Genomic DNA, 25,270 nt, shown 5'->3' with positions numbered 1-25,270 from the left:
TTCGTCTGCCTAGAAGCTGTTTTCACCAGCCTGCTTATCTGATGATCTGCAGATTCAGAATGAAAGGGAGAGATTCTTAAGCATCATTTTGTCAAGCAAGCTCAGAAAACACGGCAGATAGCAGCATATGCAAGTGAAAGCTGACATAAGTACAGTAGGGCTTACAAAACATACAGCCTAGGGTCTCTGACCTTGATGGTATCCCCGAGATAGTCCTGATCTGTGCATTAAGAATTTTTGAATTATTTCTCTGATATAATGGACACAAACAAATGCATGTCCTCTTGTTGCATGCTTATTTCCAAGCGCACCTAAGGTTTGGTGTGGTCTAGAAGATTGTTTCCCATGGAAGTAGTTTGGGCAAAGGAGTCCCCTGTAGAGCAGTGATACTCAGACCTTGGTAGTTCAGGAGCCAAATTACCGATCAACGTTACCCAAAAGAGCCACGGTACTGTGGATTCATTGTTTCATTTATTTTTATAGAATATAATTCTCACAGCAAAATGACTGACCAAGTAATTCTACAATTGGCTAATAACTTAGATCGGTTTATAATTAAATCACACGCTTCTCATATGTGCTGTACAGAGCCAAAGGAAACACATTCAAGAGCCACTTGCCACTCCCAAGCCTCAGTCTGAGCATGACTGCTCTGAATTCCTGTAGCATTTAGATCCCCACTTCAGCAAAGCACCTGCCTAAATTCCATTGACGCCGCTGAGACATGAGCACATGCAGCGAGCACCCTCATCAGTGCTAGCGTCTCGTCGCAAATTACATTGATGTGGTTTGAGCAGTGGCCTGCTAAACCCAGGGTTGTGAGTTCAATCCTTGAGGGGGCCGCTTAGGGATCTGGGGCAAGATCAGTACTTGGTCCTGCTAGTAAAGGCAGGGGGCTGGACTCGATGACCTTTTGGGGTCCCTTCCAGTTCTATGAGAGAGGTATATCTCCATCTAGTACTCCGCCGTACTTGTAAAGATCAACAGTATGCCCTTGTGGTGCAGCAGTGAGGGAGGAAGTTAATGCAGCAATGTGTGTGGCATTATCTGAAGTAGCTGTATAAAGAATCCCCCTGGGCAGACTCTGATGCAATGGGGGCATTATTACGATCTTTACTCTAGTGCATAAGAGCCCCAGTCGTGGATCAAGACTCCATTGTCCTAGGTGCTGTAGAACAAAAGGATGGTCCCCGTCCCAAAGCACTTGCAGTGGCATGAATCCAAGTGGAGCACCAAACATTCGTATAGGCTACGGCAGCTCTTCATGGTTCCAGTCCATATGAAACGTTCCATCTGCATTAAGCACTGATATGAAATGGAAACCCTGCCTGCTGTCATATCCTTGTATGCAGTCGGGCAAGGATCCCCACCCCCACCCCCAGTAGTCGATCTGACGCTCCACTTCAAATACAGGGTAGCAGCAGAACTAGTCACGTTGAATCCATCTCTTTAAGTCTTCTAGTTAGAAACTTATACCAAGGAAGTTACCAGCAATGAGCTTCTGCATCTATGGGTGAGAAAAATTACAGCCCCCCAGGGCTGTGCACAATTACCTCCCCTCAATTAACTGTGCAACCTCAGCCCCCTAACACGCCTTGCCTAGCAACCATCTAGTGCTTCACCACCATGCTGGCTACCCAACCAATGTGCATCAGTGGCTCTGGGGGATTTAATAAGGGTGTGAACGACCTCCCTACTTTATAAGGCTGACCTGTTTTTTGTACAATGCCCTCGTGCAGAGCCACAAAATAATTTCCTGCCGTTTTCAATGAGCTCATTGTGGTGCACTGATATGTGATGGGAGGGAAATGCCACAGTGTGACCATTGCAATTGGAGATCCATCTCTTAAGTACCAGCAGTGGGGAAGAGGGGGGAACTCTTGTTTACCATTTAGAAAGGTGTTTTCAAGAGTCAGAAATGCTTCAAGGGCTACCCCTGCTATTTCCCCCCATTCTTTTCTCCCTTCTTTTGCACTCCTGTGGCAACCCATTCTGAACTAATAAACTCCACGGTGCAGACTAGCTGAGTCACTGATGTTTCAGTAGGAGTACCCTTGCAGCAGCAGCCACTGCAATCAATATGCCTTAAACAATGGCTGAAGATGTTATTAAGCACCAGTAGATTGAGTAGCATCCCATTTTATCAGTATAAGATCTAGCCAAAAAAAAGTAGAATAAAACAGCAAGCTGCAAAATCAGGGATCATTTGACACAGACGAAATGCAGAAAAGGGAAGGAAAAAATAGGAGGAGAAAATTCAACACTACTTGAGTCTCATTGTACTATGTTTCGGGGCTCGAGCAGTCAGGGAAGACTGGAGTCTAGGGGAAAAGACAAATGAGGAGACACAGGCTCGGGTTGTTCATTCTAGCATGTTTATTTACAATCTGAACATACTCCCTGTTGCTCTGAGCAAAGATGGACATTGACCAGCAAGGCTGACACCTTGCAGAAGTCCAAAAAGTAGTGGTCTGGGAATGAGATTCTGGGCCAGAAGACCCGGATTCTTGTTCCGGATCTTCCATTGACCTATTGTGTGACCTTGGGCAAACCACTGCCTATCTCTGAGCCTCTGTTTCCCCTCACACCTTTTTGTCTTTTCTATATAGTAAACTTCAGGGCAGGGACTGTCTTTGCACAGTGCTTAGCACAATGATGCCCCAGTCATTAAACATTTTAAATGTAAGCGCACAGTCCTGGGCTATCACTCAAAAGTGTTACCATCACGTGCCCTTAACTGTTTTGAAAACAAGACAGTCTACCTGAGTTCAGGTACCCACCTCTACATGAGGAGCCAAGTTTAGCCCGATGCAAGTATGTCAATTCTTCTTGATGTCAGTGGGCATTCAATTTACCTCTGCCCAGGCTGTATTTTGCCTTGGGACTCAGTATCTTCTTTTGTCAGCCCATTGAGTCTAAAAACATGTGTCTTCACCAGTTAACCAAAGTCAGTGTTAAACTAGGGGTCTGCACTGGCTGTTAATCCCTTCTGCTGATTCCTTTCCCCTTATCAAATGTTGCTTGTAGCCAAGATTCTCAAGTGTCACTAGTAATTTAACTGTCTCAGTTCTTGGGTACCCAACTTGAGACCTCTTAGAGGGGCCTGAATTTCAATAAGTGGGTTCAATGCTGGAAACTCTAATTCTATTAATGGCAGAGAAATCCATGACAGAACTGAATCTGGAAGATCCAGATAGCTGAACAGCAGACTTTAAATCATTGTAATATTTAAAATATCAGTAAATGTATGTTATGAACAGAACACTTAAACAGTCTGAATAAAGGAAGAACCAGCTCCAAACCTTTACTCAAAACTCAAACTAAACTGCTCTTAGACTGTCTTGAACCTCAGTGTTCAGTTCATCATTTTTTAAAAAAACCACAACCTTTCATTTTCATTATGCCTCTACAATTCTAGGTTCCAGCCAGGAATCCACGTAAAACTGCCGAGATATCATGAAAGAGGCTTTTCACACAGCATCTCCAGTCCAGTTTGAGAACATAAGACCGGCCATAAAGGGCAAGACCATTGGTCCATCTAGCCTAGTATCCGGTCTTCCGACAGTGACTAGTGCCAGGTGCTTCGGAGGGAATGAACAGAACAGGGCAATTATCAAGTGATCCATCCCCCTATTGTCCAGCCCCAGCTTCTGGCAGTCAGAGATTTAGGGATGCCCAGAGCATGGGGTTGCTAATACCCATTGAGGGACCTATCCTCCATGAACTTATCTAATTCTTTACTGAACCCAGTTATACTGTTGGCCTTCATTAATTTGTAATGAAAGAGGCACAGAGGCTCAAACAATTTTTTACTTTCATAACTGACACAGCAAGCCCAGGGGTGCTGGGGCTATGAACTGCCAAGCCTAGAGGGGCCAGGCCTCAGCCCTGGCAATTTCTGGCACAGATTAAGCACTGCTTCACAACAACTTCTGGCAACAATTTCCACAGGTTGACTGACTGCATTGTATGCAGTAGTATTTCGTTAGTTTTGTTTAAAAACTGCTGCCTATTGATTTCATTGGGTGACCCCTCGTTCTTGTGTTATGTGAAGGGGTAAATAACACTTACTTTCTCCACACCATGATTTTATAGACCTCTATCATATGCCTCCTTAGTCCTCTCTTTTCTAAGATGAGCAATCCCAGTATTTTTAATCTCTCCTCATATGGAAGCTGCTCCATACCCCTAGTCTCTGTACTCCTTTCAATTCTAATATCTTTTTTGAGATGGGGTGACCAGAACTGTATGCGATATTCAAGGTGTGGGTGTACCCATGGATTTATATAATGGCATATTTTTTGTCTTATCTATCCCTTTCCTAATGGTTCCTAATATCTGTTAGCTTTTTTGACTGCTACTGCATAATAAGCAGATGTTTCCAAAGAACTATCCATGATGACACCAAGATCTTTTTGTTGAGTGGTAACATCAAATTTAGACCCCATCATTTTGTATGTGGAGCTGGGATTGTTTTCCAATGTGCATTATTTTGCATTTATCAGCACTGAATTTAATCTGCCATTTTGTTGCCTGGTCACCCAGTTTGAGATCCCTTTGTAACTCTTCAGTCTGCTTTGGACTTAGAGTAATTTTGTAAGTATCATCTGCAAATTATGCCACCTCATGGTTTACCCTTTTTCCAGATAATTTACAAATATGTTGCACCGTTCGGGTCCCAGTTCAGATCTTTGGGGAACCCCACTATTCACCTCTCTCCACTGTGAAAACTGACCATTTATTCCAACCCTTTGTTTCCTATCTTTTAACTGGTTACTGATCCGTGAGATCTTCCCTCTTATCCTATGACAGTTTACTTTCCTTAAAAGCCTGTAAGGGATCTTGTCAAAGGCTTTCTGAAAGTCCAAGTATACTGATCACTCTTGTCCACATGCTTGTTGATACCCTCAAAGAACTCTAATAGATTGGTGAGGCATGATTTCCCTTTATACAAGCTGTATTGACCCTTCCCCAACATAGCCTGTTCATCCATGTGTCTGATAATTCTGTTCTCTACTATAGTTTCAACCAATTGCCTGATACTGAAGTTAGGCTTACTGGCCTGTAATTTCCAGGATGGCGTCTGGAGCCTTTTTTTAAAATTGGCATTGCGTTAGCTAATCCTCCAGTCATCTGGTACAGATGCTGATTTAAGCAATAGGTTTCATACCACAGTTGTTAGTTCTGCAATTTCGTATTTGAGTTCCTTCAGAACTTTTGGGTGAATACCATCTGGTCTTGGTGACTTAGTACTGCTTAATTTATCAATTTGTTTTAAAACCACCTCTGACACCTCAATCTGGGACAGTTCCTCAGATTCGTGACCTGAAAAGAATGGCTCAAGTGGGGAATCTCGCATGTCCTCTAGGGTGAAGACAGATGCAAAGCACTCATTAGCTTCTCTGCAATGGCCTTGTTTTCCTTGAGTGCTCCTTTAGCCCCTTGATTGTTCAGTCACCCCGCTGATTGTTTGGCAGGCTTCCTGCTGCTGGTATACTTTAAATAAACAATCAATACATTTTTGCTGTTTAGTTTCTTTTGCTAGTTGCTCTTCAGACTTTTTTTTGGCCTGCCTAATTATACTTTTACCCTTGACTTACCAGAGTTTATGCTCCTTTGTTTTCCACAGTAGGATTTGCCTTTCAATTTTTAAAGGATGTCTTTTTGTCTCTAATTGCCCCTTTTACTCTGTTTAGCCATGGTGGCATTTTTTTCTCTTACTGTTTTCTTCATTTGTGGTTTGAGCCTCTGCTATGGTGTTTTTTAAATAGTCTCCATGCAGCTTGCCAGCATTTCACTCCTGTGACGGTTCCTTTTAATTTCTGTTTAATTAGCCTCCACGTTTTTGTGGAGTTATCCTCCACTGTAGCGTTTAACTTCAAAAAGGGGACTTCCCCCACTACCGGGATGTTTAAATTTAATTACATTTATTGTCGAGTAGTTAAGCTATATTATTCACCTCTTGGGTCAGATCCTGTGCACCACTTAGGACTAAATCAAGAATTGACTCTCCCCTTGTAGATTCCAGAACTAGCTGCTCCAGAAGCAGTCATTAATGGTGTCTAGAAATCTTACTTCTGCATCCCTCCCTGAGGTGACCTGTACCCAGTCAATATGGGGATAGTTGAACTCCCTCCTCCCCCCCCCCCCATTTTTATTGAGTTTTCTGTTTTTGTAGCCTCTCGTGTCCCTGAGCATTTTATAACCACCATTACCATCCTGGTCAGGTGGTCACTACTATATTCCTATTGCTATAGTCTCATTATTCAAGAATGGAATTTCTATCCATAGAGATTCTTTGGTGTAGTTTGATTCATTTAAGATTTTTACTATCTTTGGGTACATGTTTTCTTTGACCTATAGCGCTACTGCTCCACCAGCATGACCTACTGTCATTCCTATATATTTTGTACCCAGTTTCTGTGATGCCCATTATGTCAAGAGCCTCATTTAATATCTGACCAAGTTCACCTTTGTTAGTATTTAGACTACTAGCATTTATATACAAGCACTTTATATTTCATTGTGGGCCTTCATGTGATTGGATGGGACTCTTTTTTGGACGGTTTCTCTTCAGTTTCTACTTGTATTTATCAACTTCAATCCTCCCCTCTTTACTAGGATATAGAGTATCTCCTTTAATAAATCCTCCACTAAGGGATGTCTGTCTGAGTCATATGCTCCTCAGCACCTCTTGGCTTTCCCCAACCCCTAGTTTAAAAACTCCTCTGACCTTTTTAATTTTATATGCCAGTAGTCCGGTTCCATTTTGATTTAGGTGGAACCCATCCTTCCTGTATAGGCTCCTCCTTTCCCAAAAGGTTCCCCAGTTCTTAGTAAACCTAAATCCCTCCTCTGAACACCATCTCATCCACACATTGAGACCCTAGACTTCTAACTGGCCCTGCTCATGGCACTGGAAACATTTCAGAGATTGCTACCATGGAGGTCCTGGACTTCTTATCTAACAGTCTAAATTTGGCCTCCAGGACCTCTCTCCTAATTTACATGTAGGTACCACTGCCAGGGAATCATGACCACCAGCTGCTCCCCAGCACTGCACATCAGTCTATCTAGAGGTCTTGAGAGGTCTACAATCTTATACCCAGCAGGCAATTCACCATGCAATTTCTCCCAGTCTCACAAACCCAGCAATCTGGATTTCTAATAATCAAATCCCCCATTACAGTACTGTTACCTGTCTCTTCCCAGGGTCCCTTCCCCTGGAGAGGGTATCCTCCATGACCTCTGGAAGGAAGTTCCCAACTATGGGATAGCTTCCCTCCAGTCCAGCTAGATGTTCTCCTTCCCCAAGACTTTCATCCTCCTCAACAGCACAGAGGCTGTCAGACTGGGGGCGGGACTGCTCTACGCTGTCCTGGAAAGTCTCATCTTGTGTATCTCTTGGTCTCCATTAGCTCCTCCATTTCAGCCACTCTGGTCTCAAGAGCCAGTACTCAGTCTCTGAGGGCCAGGAGTTGCTTACATGTTGCAAATACACTCATACACCACCTCCCACAAGGCAGATAATCATACATGCTGCATTCAGTGCAATAAACTGGATAGCCTCCACTCTGCTGCTGGACTTCTGCATTATTTTCTCTTGCAGGGTGGGGAGTTGGTTGGTTTTGTTGGTTTATTGGCCTAGGTTTAGAGAATGTATGGTTGGTTTGGTTTTTGTTAGCTGTATCTGGCTCTCATCTCTCCCCTCCCTCCACAAAACTCTCCCTCACATAACCCTCCTGTTAGCTAACTCCTCCAGTAAGTTAAGAGCTGGCTTTTTAAACCCCGGTTCTCAGAGGTGATGGAATTTGGGGTGCTACTGACCCCCTGGCTTGAAGTGGTTTCCATTATATACAGGGTTTACAGTTTGATTCAATGGCTCTCAGCACCCCCACAACACACATTGTTCCAGCACCTCTGCTGGTTCACCCTGAATTAGCCCCACTCGTTTGTCAAGGGATCCTAAAGGCATTTGGGATCAAAGGATGGTAGGGTAAAGCCTTATTAGGAAGCTCTCAGCCTTGCCTAGCAGGCCACTAGGCTCAGCAAACAGACCAGGCTATAAACAGCACATGGCAAGCAAAGGCACAACCAACAAACTAACAGCTTTAGGAAGGACAAACCTCACCGGAGGCACTTGCTAGATTTCCAGCCCTAGTTTGCAGACTCAAGAGCTTCAGATGAGCAGCCCAACTTTTGAAGCCTTAGAATCAAGCCTTTTGAGGTTGACTAGCTGTAACTCCAGTTCAGAACAGGAATCTGTCAAACAAATGTCCTCTCCTCACAATGCCACAGCTTTAAAATCCTCTTACAAGTACTGTCTCCAGCACAGTAGCAATACATATCAGTTACTGGTAATGTGAAAGTTAATTTCAAATCTTGGTACAATATAACTTCATTCTCTTCACCCTCTGTTCCACTGGTGGTATGTATGTATTGGGAAGACTATGTAGTAAGACATGCAGGAGCATTTGGCACAGTGCTAACTGACCTTTCTGTAAAATGTTAAGTCCTTCAGGTTCACACTATAACCCAATATTATGACAAATTCCCCTTCTAACTTTGCATTAAAGGTTGACACTTCATGCCTTGCTAGATTTCTCTTCAAACCTAGGCAGTCCTTTATTAGATCTCCTTCAAGCATGGGACTCTGCTATGAAACAAACTGAATCTATGCATCAATAAGTTACACTTCCTTTGAATATTCTAGGCAGGAAATGATACATGTTCACTACATGCTTTAATTCTTGACCATACCAGGTGACTAATTAGGAAGCTATACACTATGTGGATGTTGTTTATATATGGTGGCTTAGCTTTTGGGGTAGCTTAATTGTACTTGGGGAATTGTGGCACTACTGTCTGTCTTAATTATAGATCATCTTCTAAGATTGCCAAACTTCTTCAGTAAGGGCCACATTCTGGTACCTTTATTCCAGTTGAGTGGTACCTTATTCTGCAAGTGGTCCACGTCACGCTGTCTGGAGTGGCTCACAACCATGAGTGTCAACCTCAGGGCAGACTGTCAAAAAGCAGAGCAGACACGATAAATCAATCTCAGATTGCTCTGCCATCAACTCCAGAACTCCACCACGGCGAGAGGCGGAAGCGGAGTCGACGGGGGAACTGCGGCTGTTGATCCCGTGCCGACGCAAAGCAAGTGATTCTAAATCAATCTAAGATACGTTGACTCCAGCTATGCTATTCTCGTAGCTGAAGTTGTGTATCTTGGATCGATCGATTGATCTCCTCTCTTCCCCCCCCCCCCCTCCAGTGTAGACCAGGCCTTTGTATTGACTTCAGTGGGCTCTGGATAAGGGCCATAGTTTATCCTGAGAGGTTGCCTCCACGTCCACTACACGCCACTGTTGGCTTTGCATAGTGTGGAAATCCAGTAAGTAAAGGATTGAGTTTGGGGAGCAAGGGAAAGGGCTTTGTGGTGGGTAGTGTAGATGTACCCAAAGATTCCCACTGACTTCAATGGGCTTTCAGTCTGGCTCTATGTGAGCGAACATGGAGGTACATTGTTTCTCTGTCACTATAACCCCTCCTACCATTTTCATTAGGCCTAACACTGCAAACGAGGTCTAGAATGCCACACCTGAAGAGATGAAAAATGGAGATGGATGCCCGTAGGGTGAGGCCTTTCCATCATAAACACCCAGCTCACCGCCAAAGGCATTGCAACCTCATTAGTGTCTTTCTTCAAAGAGAACCTGTACCCTACCTTGGGACTCTGGTGTGTTTCTGAAAGTCTCTGAAGAGGAAACTAGGGTTTACAGGTTAAATTTAAACTTTGGAACTTTATTATTTGTAACGCAGAAGCAGCTAGAGTTCATGGCTGAAAGCAGGGCCCCACATTGAACAGTCACACACTGAGACAGTCCCTGTCCTCAAGAACTTAAAATCTAAAGAGAGAGGTATCTTGGGCTAGAAAGGCCAGACCTGAGCCACCCTGCCACCAGCTCAGCGGGTGAACGTCAGTCTCTAGTGGTGCCAGGGCCAGCGTGGCACTGAGCCGCCAGGCAGCAGCAGGGAGAGTCCCCGGTGGTGATAAGGTGAGCCCTTGCAGACCCAGCCTGGTGCTGGAGGCAGAGTCCATCCCGAGTGCAGCCAGCCCCCAGACGGCTAGCCCCATCCCTGGCCCCCTGCTGTGCCTGCAAGCAGAGCTCAGGCTGGTACGAGCAAGACAGAGGGACGGGAAGGGGAACAGGCTGTAGAGGAGAGCCAGCCGTGGACACCGGCACCGCCAAGCAATGCAAGGAGCTGTCTGCCCCCAACCAACCCTTCTCCCACAGCCCTAATCCATCCTACCCAACCCCCAAATAACTCAATCCCCTCCCCTGCTTCTGTTTAACCCTCTTATTAGACCAAATATCTCCCAACTATTCCAATATGGGGGACCCCTAGTATGTCGAAATTGGGGGTACACGGGGGTTGCATTTAAACTGACTCTTGTAACCAGTGAACTTATACAATGATGAACAAGTTAAAACTTTCCTTGATCTAGAAGCAGCCTACACAGTACTTGTGTTGTGGTCTCACTGACCTCATGATCAAATACACTTTACACTATATGTTCCCTTCTCCCCCCCCCGCCCCCAAGTATACAGGTGTTGGTCTAACTGACCCCACATTTAGACAATGGGAATTGTCACTGTTGCGATCTATGTAAAAGGCACAACCGCAGCAAAGTGGCAGTAAATGGCTACTACTTTGAGCAAATAGGTGACACATTCTGAACGTACAAAGCCTTTGCACATTTTTGAATATGGTTGTGTGGTGGGGGTTTTTTTTGTTTGGGGTCTCGTTCTCTGAACAGGATGTAACATCCCCTTTTCTTCAGTTCTGGATCAGTACTCCGCACACTAGACATGGCTTCCCTAGAAGCCTAAGGCAAGGCTGCAATGTTCCTTTCCTGCACCAGTGCTTTCACCATTTCTTCACCAAGTCCCTACAAAACATCCATCTCTTACTCGAAGATTTATTAGGCCTAGAATGCAACAGCCGTTCATACACCCAGTTGGCCAAATTCATCCTCGGTGCAACTCCAGTAAAGGCAGCAGAGGGCCAGCAAGGATGAATCTGGCCCACTTATGCTCAGTGACTGATGTGTAACTTTCATCACCATTTGTGTAAGCTCTGAATGTGGCCTTCTGGTTTCTACCTCCTCCTCCCAGCAGTCCATTATCAGCCTCTGATTACCTCAGCAGCTCATTCGCTCTAGCAGCCTCAGTTGTATCTGTCTCATTAAGATTTGCATAGATGTAGCTACCTTCTTTTGGGTGGGCTTGAAATATCATTAATAAATACAAGTTGCATGAGTGAGCTGTATTCCCCATCGGTCGCTCAGGGAGCTTCCTGTAACACTGTGCCTGTTCTGTTGCAACAGTGCCACGTACAATGATTCCATTTTAAGAACCACCGCTGCCTGTAACTACTTACAGGTCTCTAGTAGGAATGCTACACTTTTGCTCCCTTTTATTCCCCTTTGCTTACCTCTGTGACTCTTCAATGCAGAAAAATTTGCCATTTGCTCCAAAAAAGACTCATCTCCCTGAAGCATGTGATGGCAGGAGAAGTGGCTGCTACTGTAAATACCTTTTATCTTGCTTTCCTTTCTGCAGATCTATCACTCACTGACCTTCCTTTCCTCCATACCCCTGTAATCCTCCCCAGAGTTCACTTGCATTGAGCCTAATACAAACCCCTCTGGAAATGTATGGGAGCTGTCAAGATTGGCTTAGTGAGAGTGGGTTTGTGACCAAACCTTTAATGAGTTTTCTCTTCTTTTTTACTTTTCCTCTTCCATATGGTGTGATTTCCCACCCACCCCCCTACTCTTTGCAGTTTCCCTTCCTTTGTTCTCTTAAAAAGAATTGTAAAAATGGACAGTGAATGTTCTACTTAATTCTGAGGGCAGGTTAATTATTTGATTAGAAGAAACTACAATCAAGGATTTTTGCCCCTTTTTACATGTCAAAGTTGTAGTTACTTCATCCCAATATTCTTCTCCAAACCCCTCACTGCATCTCTCCACTGTCAAGAGCTGTGCAGCGTGAAAGGGAGCGCTGGTGACTACGTGGGTGGCCTTCAGAACAAGACTCTGGCACAAGGCGCTCTCTGAATCTTTTAACCTTCAGTCCTAGGACTGGTTTCCACTTCAAACGTTTTAATAGCACTTGTGAGTTGAGTGTGTTTGTTTTTTGTTCTACTAACCAAAGGCTGAGTATGTACATGAAGTTCTATCAGGATAAATTATTTTGGTTCCTGAATCAGAGACCAGGTCTACGCTTACAAGCGTCGTGGACCTGCGTTATGCCAATGGGGGAGAGCTCCCGTCAACATCATCAGACTAGTTCAATGAGCGGCTGGGGAGCACATGTCTGTTTCATACCCCTGAGCAACATACAGTGGTAAACATGGCCTAAGCTATAACTGTCAATATCAGGGGAGAATTTGTAACCACCTGCTGGAATACCACACTGTCAGCAGCATGCAGGAAGCCGGGGAAATGCATTGGTGATCTTAAACCAATTGCTATTGGAGGGACGTCCACATAACCCCCGCATGGAGGGCAAAGACTTATGGGCAGTCAGACTGCCCTACCCTAAAGACTTAGGCTACATCTACACTGCAGTGGAGGGATGTGACTGAAGCACATCCAGGCATACCTGAGTTCGCTTTAATCTAGCTAGTGCAGGTACCAGAGGCATCTTTCCAGAAAAATTCTAGGAAAGGGGGAGGGAACCAAGTTGTGTCAACTTACAGAACATATGTACTCATCCTGCAAAGTCTGGCCTATGCTGCCTCCCTGTCCCACCCATGATCATCCCCAGTGTCCCTGGCGCGCACCCCCCCTTCCTCCCTGCTCCCTTTCTTCCTCCCTCCCCTGAGCCCTCGCTCACAGGCAGGCAGCAGCAGGCAAAGCGACTCCAGCGAGCTCAGGCAGGCTACTCTGGTCCAGGCACATACCTGAGCACAGCTGTAACTTGGTGGGAGGGACAGGACAGGGACAGCTTCCCCTCCCTCTCCGTCCCCTCTGGAATGTGCCCCTCCAGACCATTCATGCCCCTCACTAGCGTTGCCCTTGTCTGGCGGGGCACTAGAAGACGTAATGGAGCATGAAACGTTTGGCAGGAGCAACTGCCCTCTTTGCCCCAAAGCAATGCCTCTGGTGGGTACCAATAGCAGTGAAGCTAGGGCTGGATGACTTTGGTACCCACCAGGGGCTAGCTGTCTGAGTAAGGACACAAGGTCCCAGGCTGGCTTCTGAAGCCTGAGGTGCCACAGCTTCACTATACTAGCTACATTAAAGCTAGCTCAGGTATGCCTACTTGTGCTGCGTCACACCCCATGATGACTGCCTTGTAGACACTTGCTTAGAAGTGGTCCCTAGGCCATGATGCATGGAATCAATCTCTTAAATAAGAAGCCTTCATTAAAGCAAACTGCTACCAACTAAATCGACAGACAGCCTTCCATGCAGCTTGAGTTGCAGTTTGTTTCCTGGTTTACCAGGGACCACACCCAGCCTAGATCTCTGTGCGACAGACCTCTATAAGCTGAATAATATATTGGAAGTAACATTACACTTACTTCAGCAGAAGCTAGGGTGACCATACAGCAAGTGTGAAAAATTGCGATGGGGGTGAGGGGTAATAGGAGCCTGTATAAGAAAAAGAACCAAAAATCGGGGACTGTCCCTATAAAATCGGGACATCTGGTCACCCTAGCAGAAGCACCTAAAACAAAATCCTCCTCCTGTCCAGGAAAGAAGTGTTGGGTTTTTTTTTTTTTTTTTTTTTTTTTTTATTAAAGGAACTCAATATTTAACTGAATTCTTCCTGCAGGGCATAATGTAGGAATTTCAAGGTGGCCTCGCCTGTTTTGTGGTTTAACGGTTTCCAGGGCTTCAGGCTCAGTCTGATACTATCAAGAGAGGGAGATGATCACAAATTTTGGTTTTCTCTTTAATGACTAAAGGGGTTAACATTTGAGACAGTACTGAGCTGGGTGAGTAATTGATATACAATGGATTGGCCCAAACAAATCGAAAATGTGCACATAGACCAGGACTACACACAAATAATCGTGTTCTATGATTCAGTGTGCAAGAATGTAACAGGCCTACCACCAGAGAATATAACCTCAAGGCTTGTATGCTACATAACACTTAACACAGGGGTTCTCAAACTTTTGTACTGGGGACCCCTTTCACATAGCAAGCCTCTGAGTGCAATCCCCTCCCCTTATAAATTAAAAACACTTTTTAAATATATATTTAACTGTATTATAAATGCTGGATGCAAAGTGGGGTTTGGGGTGCAGGCTGACAGCTTATGACCCCCCATATAATAACCTCACAACCCCCTGAGGGGTCCCAATCCCCAGTTTGAGAACCCCTGACTTAACAGTAGATAAGATGTCCATCATAAAGAGAGGTGAAAAAGACCTGATTCTGTCGGTCATGTGGTTCATTCCATGCAAGATGCAGGATTGTTCCTGCCCACTAATTGGGCCTGGTGTAACTTTAACATTTTGATTGACATAGCTTCATTGCTCAGGGTGTTCAAATGCACATACGCACACACACACACACTATGTAAATACAGCTAGGTGGATGGCAGAACGCCTCCTTCAACTTAGCTACTGCCACTCAGGGAGGTGGATTAAATGGAAAAAACCCCTTCTGTTGCTGTAGGATGCATCTGTGCTATGGTGCTATAACACCATAGCTGTGCTGCTGTAGATTCTGTGCTTGCACATGCTTGTGTAGACAAGCCCTATTTGAAGAGACAGAGCTTCTTTCTAAAATTGTCCTATGCTGTCCGTTCTTGCACTGTGACCTGTGCCTCAGAGGCTGGCTGCATCAAATGGCATTTTTGTAGAGACCTGTACTGCAAAGTTGACCTCTGAAGTCAATCTATCCCAAAGTTAGAGGTGGTATCTGGTTATTTGTCTTCTAACAACTTAATGTCAGGGCAGGTCGGTGCTACAGTCTCCAAATTTAAGCACTCATTGGATATGCCATTTGCGAAAACTAGGGTGGTGTTTTTTTTTTTTTTTTTTTTTTCTTTTTTTTTCTCCCCCCCCCCCTTGTAGTTTTTAAAGTCAATGCCTCTAAAGTCACTAGACCTGCCAGGGCGAGCACATGAGATAGACCAGGCAGGATGTCTCCCCTGAGAACCATGGTGGTAATTGAGGAACCAATAGCTAGAGTCTCCCAGCAGATTAACTGCAGTGCTGGGATACTATTTATTGTTAGCGTTACTGGAGCACCTAGGAACAGAACAAAAGGCAGTCCCTGGCACGAAGAATTTGCAATCTAAATATTACTCAAAAGATAAGACTGATACAGACAGAGGAATACAAGGAAACTGAGCCAATATTGATCAGTATGATAAGTAGTGGTCTCAGCACCCCAATAGTTTAATCATTGTCAAGAGGTTTGTTTTTGGGTAGGCATCACAGAGTAATGGGGAGACACCTGCTTGGATACATGGGTCCCAGATCCTTCTGGGTTTTAAAGCTGATGAACACCTTGATTTGAGCACAGATGTTGTATGTTCACTGAATCCTGCACCACCAAGGAGAGAGGCAGCTGCTTTCTAGACTAAAACCCGTTCCTCAAGTACTAACATCCTTTCTCCTTTTGTTAAAACAAATCCAGGTCTCTCCCTCTTTCCTGCACGTTCAAAGTTCCTGTTTAACTGGCAGTGCAAATCTATCCTCTTCAATTACTGCAGCTTCCTTTCTCTCCAACTTTGCCTGTATGCATCTCTTAAGAAGAGAGACTGTTTGCTCAGCTTCATTTCCATTGTATTATCCCATCTTTCTTCTTGTTGAGCTCCCAGCAACCATCAAACACTATTCTCCATTGAACTCCGCAGCAAATAAAAGGAAACCAGTCAGCCCTGAGCGGAGCTAGAAAGCACAGCAAAGCTTCTGAGCCAGATAGTGTTGGTGGAGCTGCCCTGCAGCCGTTATGGCTGATTTACCTCATCTTTGCTGCCTGGTCACACGACGAGAGATTAAAAAATTGGCTGTAATGGTAACGTGAAGTGGTGGTACCTGTAGCCATTTAGATTATTTTGAATGGCATACATTTGGGTTTTTCTACGGTCCCTGTATGACTACAAAACCACACTATCCTTAATACAAATGCACCCCGTGGACCACCATATCTCAGAAGTGGCCCACATCCCTCGGCCCATGCCGCTTCCCGCAGCCCCCATTGGCCTGGAGTGGTGAACCGCGGCCAGTGGGAGCCGGGATCGTCCGAACCTGCGGACGCGGCAGGTAAACAAACCGGCCTGGCCCACCAGGGGGCTTACCCTGGCGGGCCGCAGGTTGCCGATCCCTGCCCTAGTGGATTGTAAGCCCCACGCCCCCAAAAAACCAAAGATCTTCAAAGTGCCCATCACCCAGCAGCTTCCAAACTGTCCACTCATTTAGCTCCTAAATGAGAGCTGGGTGCTAAGCTCTAGAAAAACTGGCCTTAAATCTCCAGTTTACTGCTGGATCTGCTCTCCATAGAGGTGAACATTTGCCATTAATGTCAGTGTGTGCAAAGAAAAAATCTCCAAGTCTCTAATAGAAACTGGTGGGGGGGGGGGGAGATTTTCAGAAGTGCCTATAGGGATTTAGGAGCACAAATCCCACTGATTTGAAAATGAAAGGGATTTGTGCTCCTAAACCTCTGTAAGCACTTTGGAAAATTTTCCTCCACAATAGTGAATGCCTAACTGCCTGACACGAAAGCAAGATAATCCACCAGCTATTCTTATTCACTCTATAGAAAAACAGTAACATTAGAAAAGTCCCAAATCAATCCATGTTACATGTGAATACTTTTTTCCTTCAGTGCTAAACTAGCATGTGATCAATGCTGGTAAAGGAATATTTCCATGGATAAGCGGCAGAGTGGAAACTGTTTGCCTTCCTTCAGGCAGACAATCCTTCAGAAAGGGTAACTGTAATAAAACCAAAAAGCAGCAGAGATCGTGCTTAAAGTCAAGCATAGAACACCCTGCTTGAACCTCTAGACCACTATTTCTTATACCAATAAGATTTAAAATTTAGCAAGTGCAGATAGGGAAAGCATATTGCCCACAAGTGCACACCACCATTGGGTATATTATCTCTGTGCCTGTATGACTACAAAACCACACTCTCCTTAATACAAATCCACCCCGTGGACCACCATATCTCAGAAGTGGCCCACATCCCTCGGCCCGTAAATTGCCATTCTGTAAACACCACTGGAAGTTACTTGTATAAATCCTTGTGCATTGAGATGCGATTGTAACCCTCTAAATTCATTTGGCAGCCAAGTAAATATTAAACAATTTAATCTGACCTGGACTTTAATGTTAAATCTGTTAGTTTTAGATTTTTGCCATTGACCTAAGTAATCAAACCACTGTCTGAGGGCTTGCACTTGAGCTGGCCTATCCCTGGATCTATTAGAATTATTTTCAGGCTTTTTTTTCTTCCTTTTCTCTCTAGCCTTAAGCTTGATTTGGACATAATATTAATAGGGCAATTATTCAGAGTAGCAAATTTTTAAACTGCCTTCAGCCATACGCCCTTCAGGTGTGTGCATTAATCCGGCCTAGCAAAGTAGGGCTGACACTAGTTCACCTTTGGATGAGAATCCTAAGGAAACTTCAAGATTCTCCAGGAAGTGGGATGCTTGATCCAGGAGGGGCCACACTTCCCTGGGCGTTGATCCTCAGCTATTGCCCCAGGGTAGTAGTGGGAGGCACTGGACTGTCCAGTGTGCTGTATTTTGGATAAGGTATTAAAAAAAATAAAAAAGCCTGATTCTCACTTCTACTAAGGCCCCTTCTAGGCACTGCTGAAGCAGTGTAAATGAAAATCAGGGAGAAGTCTTCACTATGGCACTTCTGACGAGGGTCCTAGTCCTACTGTCCTGGCCAAATTGCAATAGAGCTAATTTACATTCTGCCTATAAGAAGTGTCTCTTCAGCGTCATTTAAATCGACGATTCTCCATTTCCTGCATTTAGCTGTTGGGTAGCATCTTGCACTATTAAACAGCTGCTGTGTTGTGCCCCAGAGGTGGCTGTATTGCACTGATGGCCAAAACTATTTATATATTTAGGGCTTCTGTTTTGGGGGGTATTTTCATTTTTCAGGATTTATTTTTGGCAATTTAATTTTTTTATGCAGATGTAGAAAGATAATGGAGCAAATTAAGCAATCAATTTGCAAACATCTAGAAGATAAGGTGATAAGTAACAGCATGGATTTGTCAAGAACAAATTGTGTCAAACCAACCTGATGGCTCATTACCCCATCAAAGAAAGCTTTGTGGCCTGGGGGGGTGGGAGCAGTAGAGATGGTATATCTTGACTTTACTAAAGCTTTTGGTACTGTTTCTCGTGACCTCATAAACTAGGGAAATGCAACCTAGATGGAGCTACTATAAGGTGGGTACATAACTGGTTGGAAAACTATTCCCAGAGCTTAGTTATCAGTGCTTCACAGTCATGCTGGGAGGGCATAACAAGTGGGGTCCTGCAGGGATCAGTTCTGGGTCTGGTTCTGTTCAATATCTTCATCAATGATTTACATAGTGGCATAGAGAGGACACTTATAAAGTTTGTGGATGATACCAAGCTGGGAGGGGTTGCAAGTGCTTTGGAGGATAGGATTAAAATTCAAAATGATCTGGACAAACTGGAGAAATGGTCTGAATTAAATAGGATGAAATTCAGTAAGGACAAATGCAAAGTACTCCACTTTGTGTGCAATTGACGGTTCCTTCTTTACAAAATGGGAAATGACTGCTTAGGAAGGAGTGCTGCGGAAAGTGATCTGGGGTTCGTGGTGGACCACAAGCTAAATATAAGTCAACAGTGTAACACTATTGCTTCCCTCCCAAAAAGTGAACATCATTCTGGGATGTATTCGCAGGAGTTGTTGTAAGCAAGACACAAGAAGTAATTCTTCTGCTCTGCTCCATGCTGATTAGGCCTCAGCTGGAGTACTGTGTCCAGTTCTGGGTGCCACATTTCAGGAAAGATGTGGACAAATTGGAGAAAGTCCAGAGAAGAGCAACAAAAATTATTAAAGGTCTAGAAAACATGACCTATGAGGGAAGATTGGGGGGGGGGGGGAAGTTTTAGTCTGGAAAAGGGAAGACTGAGGGGACATAAGTTTTCAAGTACATAAAAGGTTGTTACAAGGAGGAGGGAGAATTGTTGTTCTTGACCTCTGAGGATAGGCAATGGGCTTAAATTGCAGCAAAGGAGGTTTAGGTTGGACATTGGGGAAAACTTCCTAACTGTCAGGGTGGTTAAGCACTGGAATAAATTGCCTAGGGAGGTTGTGGAATTGCCATCATTGAAGATTTTTAAGAGCAGGTTAGACAAACACCTGTCAGAAATGGTCTAGATAATACTTAGTCCTGCCATAAATGCAGGGGACTGGACTAGATGACTTCTCAAGGTCCCTTCCAGTCCTACGATTCTATGTCCAAAAATGGGAGGGAGGTTGGGGGATTTTTGTGTATATACTATAATAAGTCATCTTTGTAATGTTTCCCAGTGTGTATTAACATAGTCCTGTTTCAAACAGCACCATGTTAAAGCACACTAGAGACCCTTTAGTGCTCATCAGCAGGCTCTACACAGATCAATTAATGTGCAACACCTTAGTGCGCTTTATAAAACACCCCCTTGTTGTTTGTTTCTGTTGTGTAGACCCTTATCATTTCTGGTATCTTTCCTATGTTTTTTGGATAAACGCTGATTTCGTGTTTTTGTATTAGGGATGGTTTTGTTGGTATTCAGCAGTTAGAACTTAAAACCAGAAGCCCTAATAATATTCTAGTTTTATTGAGACTATTTTTACCTTGTCCTTTAAAAATAGTCTCAATAAAACTAACAAAACATTGAGCCAACTGTAACATGTGACTGAAACAAAGCAAGTACTGCATCCAAACAAGACAAACGTTTCAATAAGTATACTCTCCCTGACTTTGTTCACAGGAGTGAAGGGAATGGCTGTATTGCCTAAGGATGGAAGAGGATCGTGCTCATGTGAAAGCCCTGAAACAGCAGTGACTGGGATGGTAAGTTTATATTCACCCTTCGCTTGTCAGCAAGTTATGGATTCATGCTCTATGGAAACCAATAGTAGGTGAGACAGCCTACATTTTCCACTGTGATGACAAGCTATTCCTGCCAAGGAAAATTCTATCAGTAAGTTCCATGCTACTCAACTGGCCTCAGGTGGGTCCTTTCCTAAACATTTCAAGACCTGATGCAACAGTGAGATTTAGGAGGACTGGTTTTTATGATATGACTGAAATATTTGAATTCTAGCAGAGGTGGCAGCAACACAGATTGGAGCATTGAAAAACAGGCAACTCTTAAAGTGTTCTCAAACAAGTGCCAGATCTGTTGCTGACCAGTAAAATGTTTTCAGCGGTTCATAGCAAAATTAGGCTTTCGCTTGCTTGTTTGAATGAATCGATTTGAGACCCACCCCTCCTCCCCTACAGCCTACTCTCTTGTCGACCCTCCTCAGAGCTTTCTATTCGTCTGGACCAGGTCTGTAGTCCCTAGTGTCACCAGCCCCTTTTAAGCACTGGAAAACAGCGTGTGGAAGAGCTCAGAAACATAGGGAAGGAGTATAGACAGACACCCATGTTCTACCCACACACCACTTAGTCTCTGGACTCAGATTGCAAGGTGCTGACGACTCCCTGAGATGTGTTGAGTACCCTCAGCTGTTGGAGAGGCCTGGCTGGAGGTAGATATATTCCTGGGCAGTTCTTTGTTCCTGCTGTGACTTCTAATGTACGGTCTGGGCACATACAGTTGTGTGTTTAAAAATTTGAAGAAATAAGTAAAAGATGCAGGTGGGAAAAATAAAGGACTGAAGTCGATGGGAGTTGGAAGCAATAAACACCTTGTAAAATCAGGACTTGTGTTCAATGCCTATTGATGTGAAACGTTCATGTCTTGGACCCTATGTGACCTAAAGTCTCTCAATTCCTGAAAATCGCTACGAATCTAAATATGTTGGACAAAATTTTGTGGAACCAAAAAAGTGCTCCCCATATTAGGAAATGTACAGAAACACAGAAGACTGAGAGCTAACCTTTCTCATTTTCTAAAACAAAATTTCACTTAATAAAATGATCCCATGCACACCGAAAGAAAAAGCTTAATGACATTGGCAGAGTTCTGTACTAGGAAGGCGGACTCTGTTATCGGTGTTACTGTGAACAAAATCGGCAAAACGTTGTTACAGGAAACTGAATAAAGAACAGTATAGCACCCTTACTGGCATGTCAATAAACCAAAATTGATCAGAGCAAGCGATCCCGAGCTGAAATGGTCACTCAAAAATTGCTAACTTTAGCAGAGCTTCACATATAGCATGATGAAGTTTGAGGTTTATATTTTTGCAAAGATTACAGACTGTAACTAGTTCTGTGCTAGAGTATGAAACAACCAGCCAGCATCTGCTTCTCTAAGCTGCAATTTGCTGAGAGGGGCAAACCCAATCCTGTTGAATCTCTAACACAATTCTCCTTGCTGCTGTTGAACAATGAAATGACCAACGTCATACAAAAAAGCATGAATGGGCCCCATTTAGATCAAGTCCAAAAAGCTGGATACAGATATAGATAGAGCATTTTTAGATGATAACCATAGACGTTAGTTGCTCAGCTGGTGTATAGCAGCGTAGCTCCATTGATATCACTTGTTGATTTACACCAACTGAAGACCTGGCCCATAAAGTTCCTCTTGGCCTAACGAAACCTAGGATCGTAAGACCAAATTGTGCTCTAGGTTATGCACATTGCCACACCCATTCAAGTTGATGGGACTTCTGTGCGGGTTAATAGAGCTAGAAATATCACAGTAAAGATAACAAAGACCTAATAGATCACCACATCCATTCCCTGCCAAGGACAAGGTAGAGGCCCCCAATGGAGGATGTACAGCATCGGATATTAAACTGCTGTGCCTTGTGACTAAAATCAAGTGTAGTATCCATCTTCTTTGACCCAGTCAAAACATGGCCCTCGTGAACAGTTGCTACATGTTGTGTTTTCAGGGCCAGCCAGGCCCATGAGCCAAGACAAAGTTCATGAAGACTCAATTTAAGAAAAATCTTATTGCAAAACATTACTTTCTTGATCTGCTTGAATAACCTATTATACATGTGCAATGCTTTGATGGTGAGAATAACATGTTCCCTGCTATTTGAGACTCTCTTGTAGCTGTAGTTCAAAACGGAGATTGTGTGTGGGTGGTATAAACTGCAGCTGGTTTATTCTTCCACCCTCGTTACTGCTTAATGGGAGAGAGTTGACATCTGCGTATGCCATTCTGTTCGTCCTCTGCAATATTTGCTTTACAAGCAGTTGGGAGGCTCATTGTGGACAACCTGTCATTTCAATTGCCGATTTTTTTGTAGCGATGTCTGGTCCATAGGTAGGTTGTAGGGAATCAGAGCTTCAGTTATAACTGATAATACAATCCACTGGCTAGGATATCTTTCAAGAGATACGCATAAACCAGAGCAGGCAGTTCAGCTGATCCCTTTAGCCCACCGTTTTGGCTGTGCTGCAGTGGGTATCCTTGGAGGTACCGTATTTTCCAGGGACCACACCTCTGATCAGCAGTTCTGGAGTGGGTCAGTGACCATCTTAAGCTGTCTACGCTCATGGCGGCGTGTCAAGTCAAACACTGCACCCCACCCTAGCACAGGTATAAATAGCAGTGTAGATAGTACTGCTTAGGCAAGCAGGATCGAGACCGGTCAGAACCTTAGGGTATGTACCCTACACGGCTCTCTACGTGCCCAAGAAGTGCAATGTTCCGCTTCAGGGAGCTGCCAGAGCCTTTCTCAGCTGTAGTGAAAAGCTCTACCTGCTCCTGGAGCTTCCAAAGCCTTTCCTCATCCCTGCAGCATGTACGCTACATGCCGCCACAAGTGTAGACCAGGCATAATTGTGCAGCCCCATATTTTAATAAACCATTGAAAGGACTAAGCACACTCATGACATTGTATCTTGTGTGGCCCCCTTTACCATCGTATCGGAGCCCCTTACAACACTCTTGTGAGGTAGGGAAGTGCTATTATCTTCATTTTGCAGGTGGGGAACTGAAAGTAATTGACTTGCCCAAAGTCACACAGAAAGTCTGTACCAGAGCAGAGACCTGAACCCACGGCTCCCAAGTCCTAGGCTTCTGCCCTAACTACTAGTCAGATTGCTTCTGCTTTATTGCCAGAACAGTTACCAAAGACCCAGGCCCTGAATCTGCATTCGTGTTAACATACACCAATAGGAGATGAAAATTAGTCCTACAAACTCTGGAAAGTTTCATTCACGTCACTAGGCTGCTTCTACAACAAAACCAAAAGCCAGAGCACCAAGAACAGGGTAAAGAGGCGGGAACTGACTCTTACACAGTGTAGCCTAAAATGTCAAAGGTGACCAATGACTTCGGGTGCCTCAATATTTTGGATGCTCAGTTTGAGGCCTCTTTAAGAGGTCTCAAACTTCCAGGGAGGGATGCTGGGCCCTCAAAGGGTTAGGCACCCCAAATCCCTGATCATCTTTTAAAATTGAGACCCGCACATGTGGTATAGAAACTTCCCCTCCTAATTGGCTTCAGATCTTGCTATCATTCCGGGCATGGAGGTCTGTTAAAATCCATGAGCATTCTGCATTAAAAAACCCAAAGGCAGGGTATGGGTCAATTTCAGAGAGAAAATTTAATCTATTTTAGGTAGCTAAAGCCATCCTCAGTTGACTCCTGCCAGTTCAAATTATTATTCTCCATAGGCCAAATTCTCCTCTGTTACACTGGTTGCAGCCACGTTCGTGCTAAAGTCAATGGGACTGGAGTGATGTAATGGAGAGGAGAATCTGGCTCATTTATTGGATTGCTCAGAGGAGTGCAAAACTAAGTATTCATTTACAATTATGCCTTTTGCTAATTGCTCTTGAATAAGTACTGTGGCTGATATTGAGCAATGCAGCATTGGTAGGGGAGCTGAAAGCAATGTGAGTTGTCGAAAGCTATTACAGCCATTACGTCTGACCTGTGGCACTGTAATTTTATTTGTGCCTTAGCTTGGGAACTGTAACAAAACTGTCATTCTGGTCTGTAAAATGTACCCACCTGGCTTCACACGCAAAGATAAATAACACTGCCTACTCAGAATGTATTCTAATGAGATCAAAATGCAACAAGTGTTTGGTAGTGCAGAGCTGAATTTCCATATAGATTGCAGGCTGTTTTAATTAGCAGGTCTACAATTGGATACTAGTCCCATTGTATCATTATGGTTACATTTTTGCATGATTTCACTTACGATGAGCTGAAAATGCAGTGAATCTAAGATCTCCATCTTCTACTTAATTCGGTGAGAAGCTGTGCTTATCCAACAATGGCCTGATCCCAAGCCACCTGATACCAATGGGACTCTTTCCTTTGTATTTCAAGAAAAGAGCTGTTTGTTTTTCTTTACCAGTTTTTATCATTGGAGAAGTGGGAAAAGAATTTATTTTCTGACTATATCAAGGTTCTTCAGAAGTACTAAGAAGCTCTGGGAAGACTTGGTTTCCTCACTTAACTATTCCAGTGTGATCGGTCTTGTCCTCTCTTCCATAGCCAATGCCATATTCTGTGCTTGTGACCATTCTAGCATAATTGTGAGAGTGGGGACTACCTTGAATCTTCATAGCATATATCCTGGGTATGGGGAAGGCTAGATGTAGATGTCTATTGATAGGGAAGACAGCTTAGTTTATGAAGATTTGTATTTTAATATGTAAAATTGAGGCGCTTTAGAGGTATTCGAGATTAGCAGCATGGAGACAGAAAAGGTTAGTGATATGGCTTAGCACTTTTAAAAAATAGGATATTAAGGGTCTTGCTGTTCATCTTTAAAGACATAAATAATGTAGAATCAATTAACGTGTGCAGCTGTCTTTCCTGTTATGGCCAAGGTCAGCAATGTTGATGAATCAAAATTGTCCTTTGATTACAATAAGGGTAAACATTCCATGATCAATGGATGATTTTTTACTAATAGCTTACAGGCATGATATTGCAAATATTTAAACCTATGAGGGTTTTGAGAGCTTGCAGCCCTAAGTTTTTATTTCAGTGCTGGTGGAGGTAAATGTAAGAATTCCCTTGGATATGAAAGGTTTTGAAGTCCCTCATTTATCAAATCTAATAGAATATATACAATCTGTAAGA

The 25,270-nt window shown here is 43.9% G+C and overlaps 1 protein-coding gene across 3 annotated transcripts in view; it reads left to right on the top strand.

Annotated features, from left to right (window-relative positions):
- LOC113405016 (A-kinase anchor protein 2-like) overlaps nucleotides 1-25,270 on the top strand; it is a 238,386-nt gene that overhangs the window by 42,336 nt on the left and 170,780 nt on the right. For all 3 annotated transcript variants that reach the window (XM_029914324.1, XM_029914326.1, XM_029914325.1), the window contains one exon: nucleotides 20,024-20,106. In XM_029914324.1, the coding sequence (XP_029770184.1) occupies nucleotides 20,024-20,106 (83 nt within the window). The remainder of the gene's footprint in view (nucleotides 1-20,023; nucleotides 20,107-25,270) is intronic.

Source organism: Terrapene carolina, unplaced genomic scaffold (genome assembly GCF_002925995.2).
Source record: "Terrapene carolina triunguis isolate 2854851 unplaced genomic scaffold, T_m_triunguis-2.0 Scaffold35022, whole genome shotgun sequence".
Taxonomy (NCBI): domain Eukaryota; kingdom Metazoa; phylum Chordata; order Testudines; family Emydidae; genus Terrapene; species Terrapene triunguis.
Note: the sequence above shows the minus strand (reverse complement) of the source record. Positions and strands in the feature narration are given on the sequence as shown.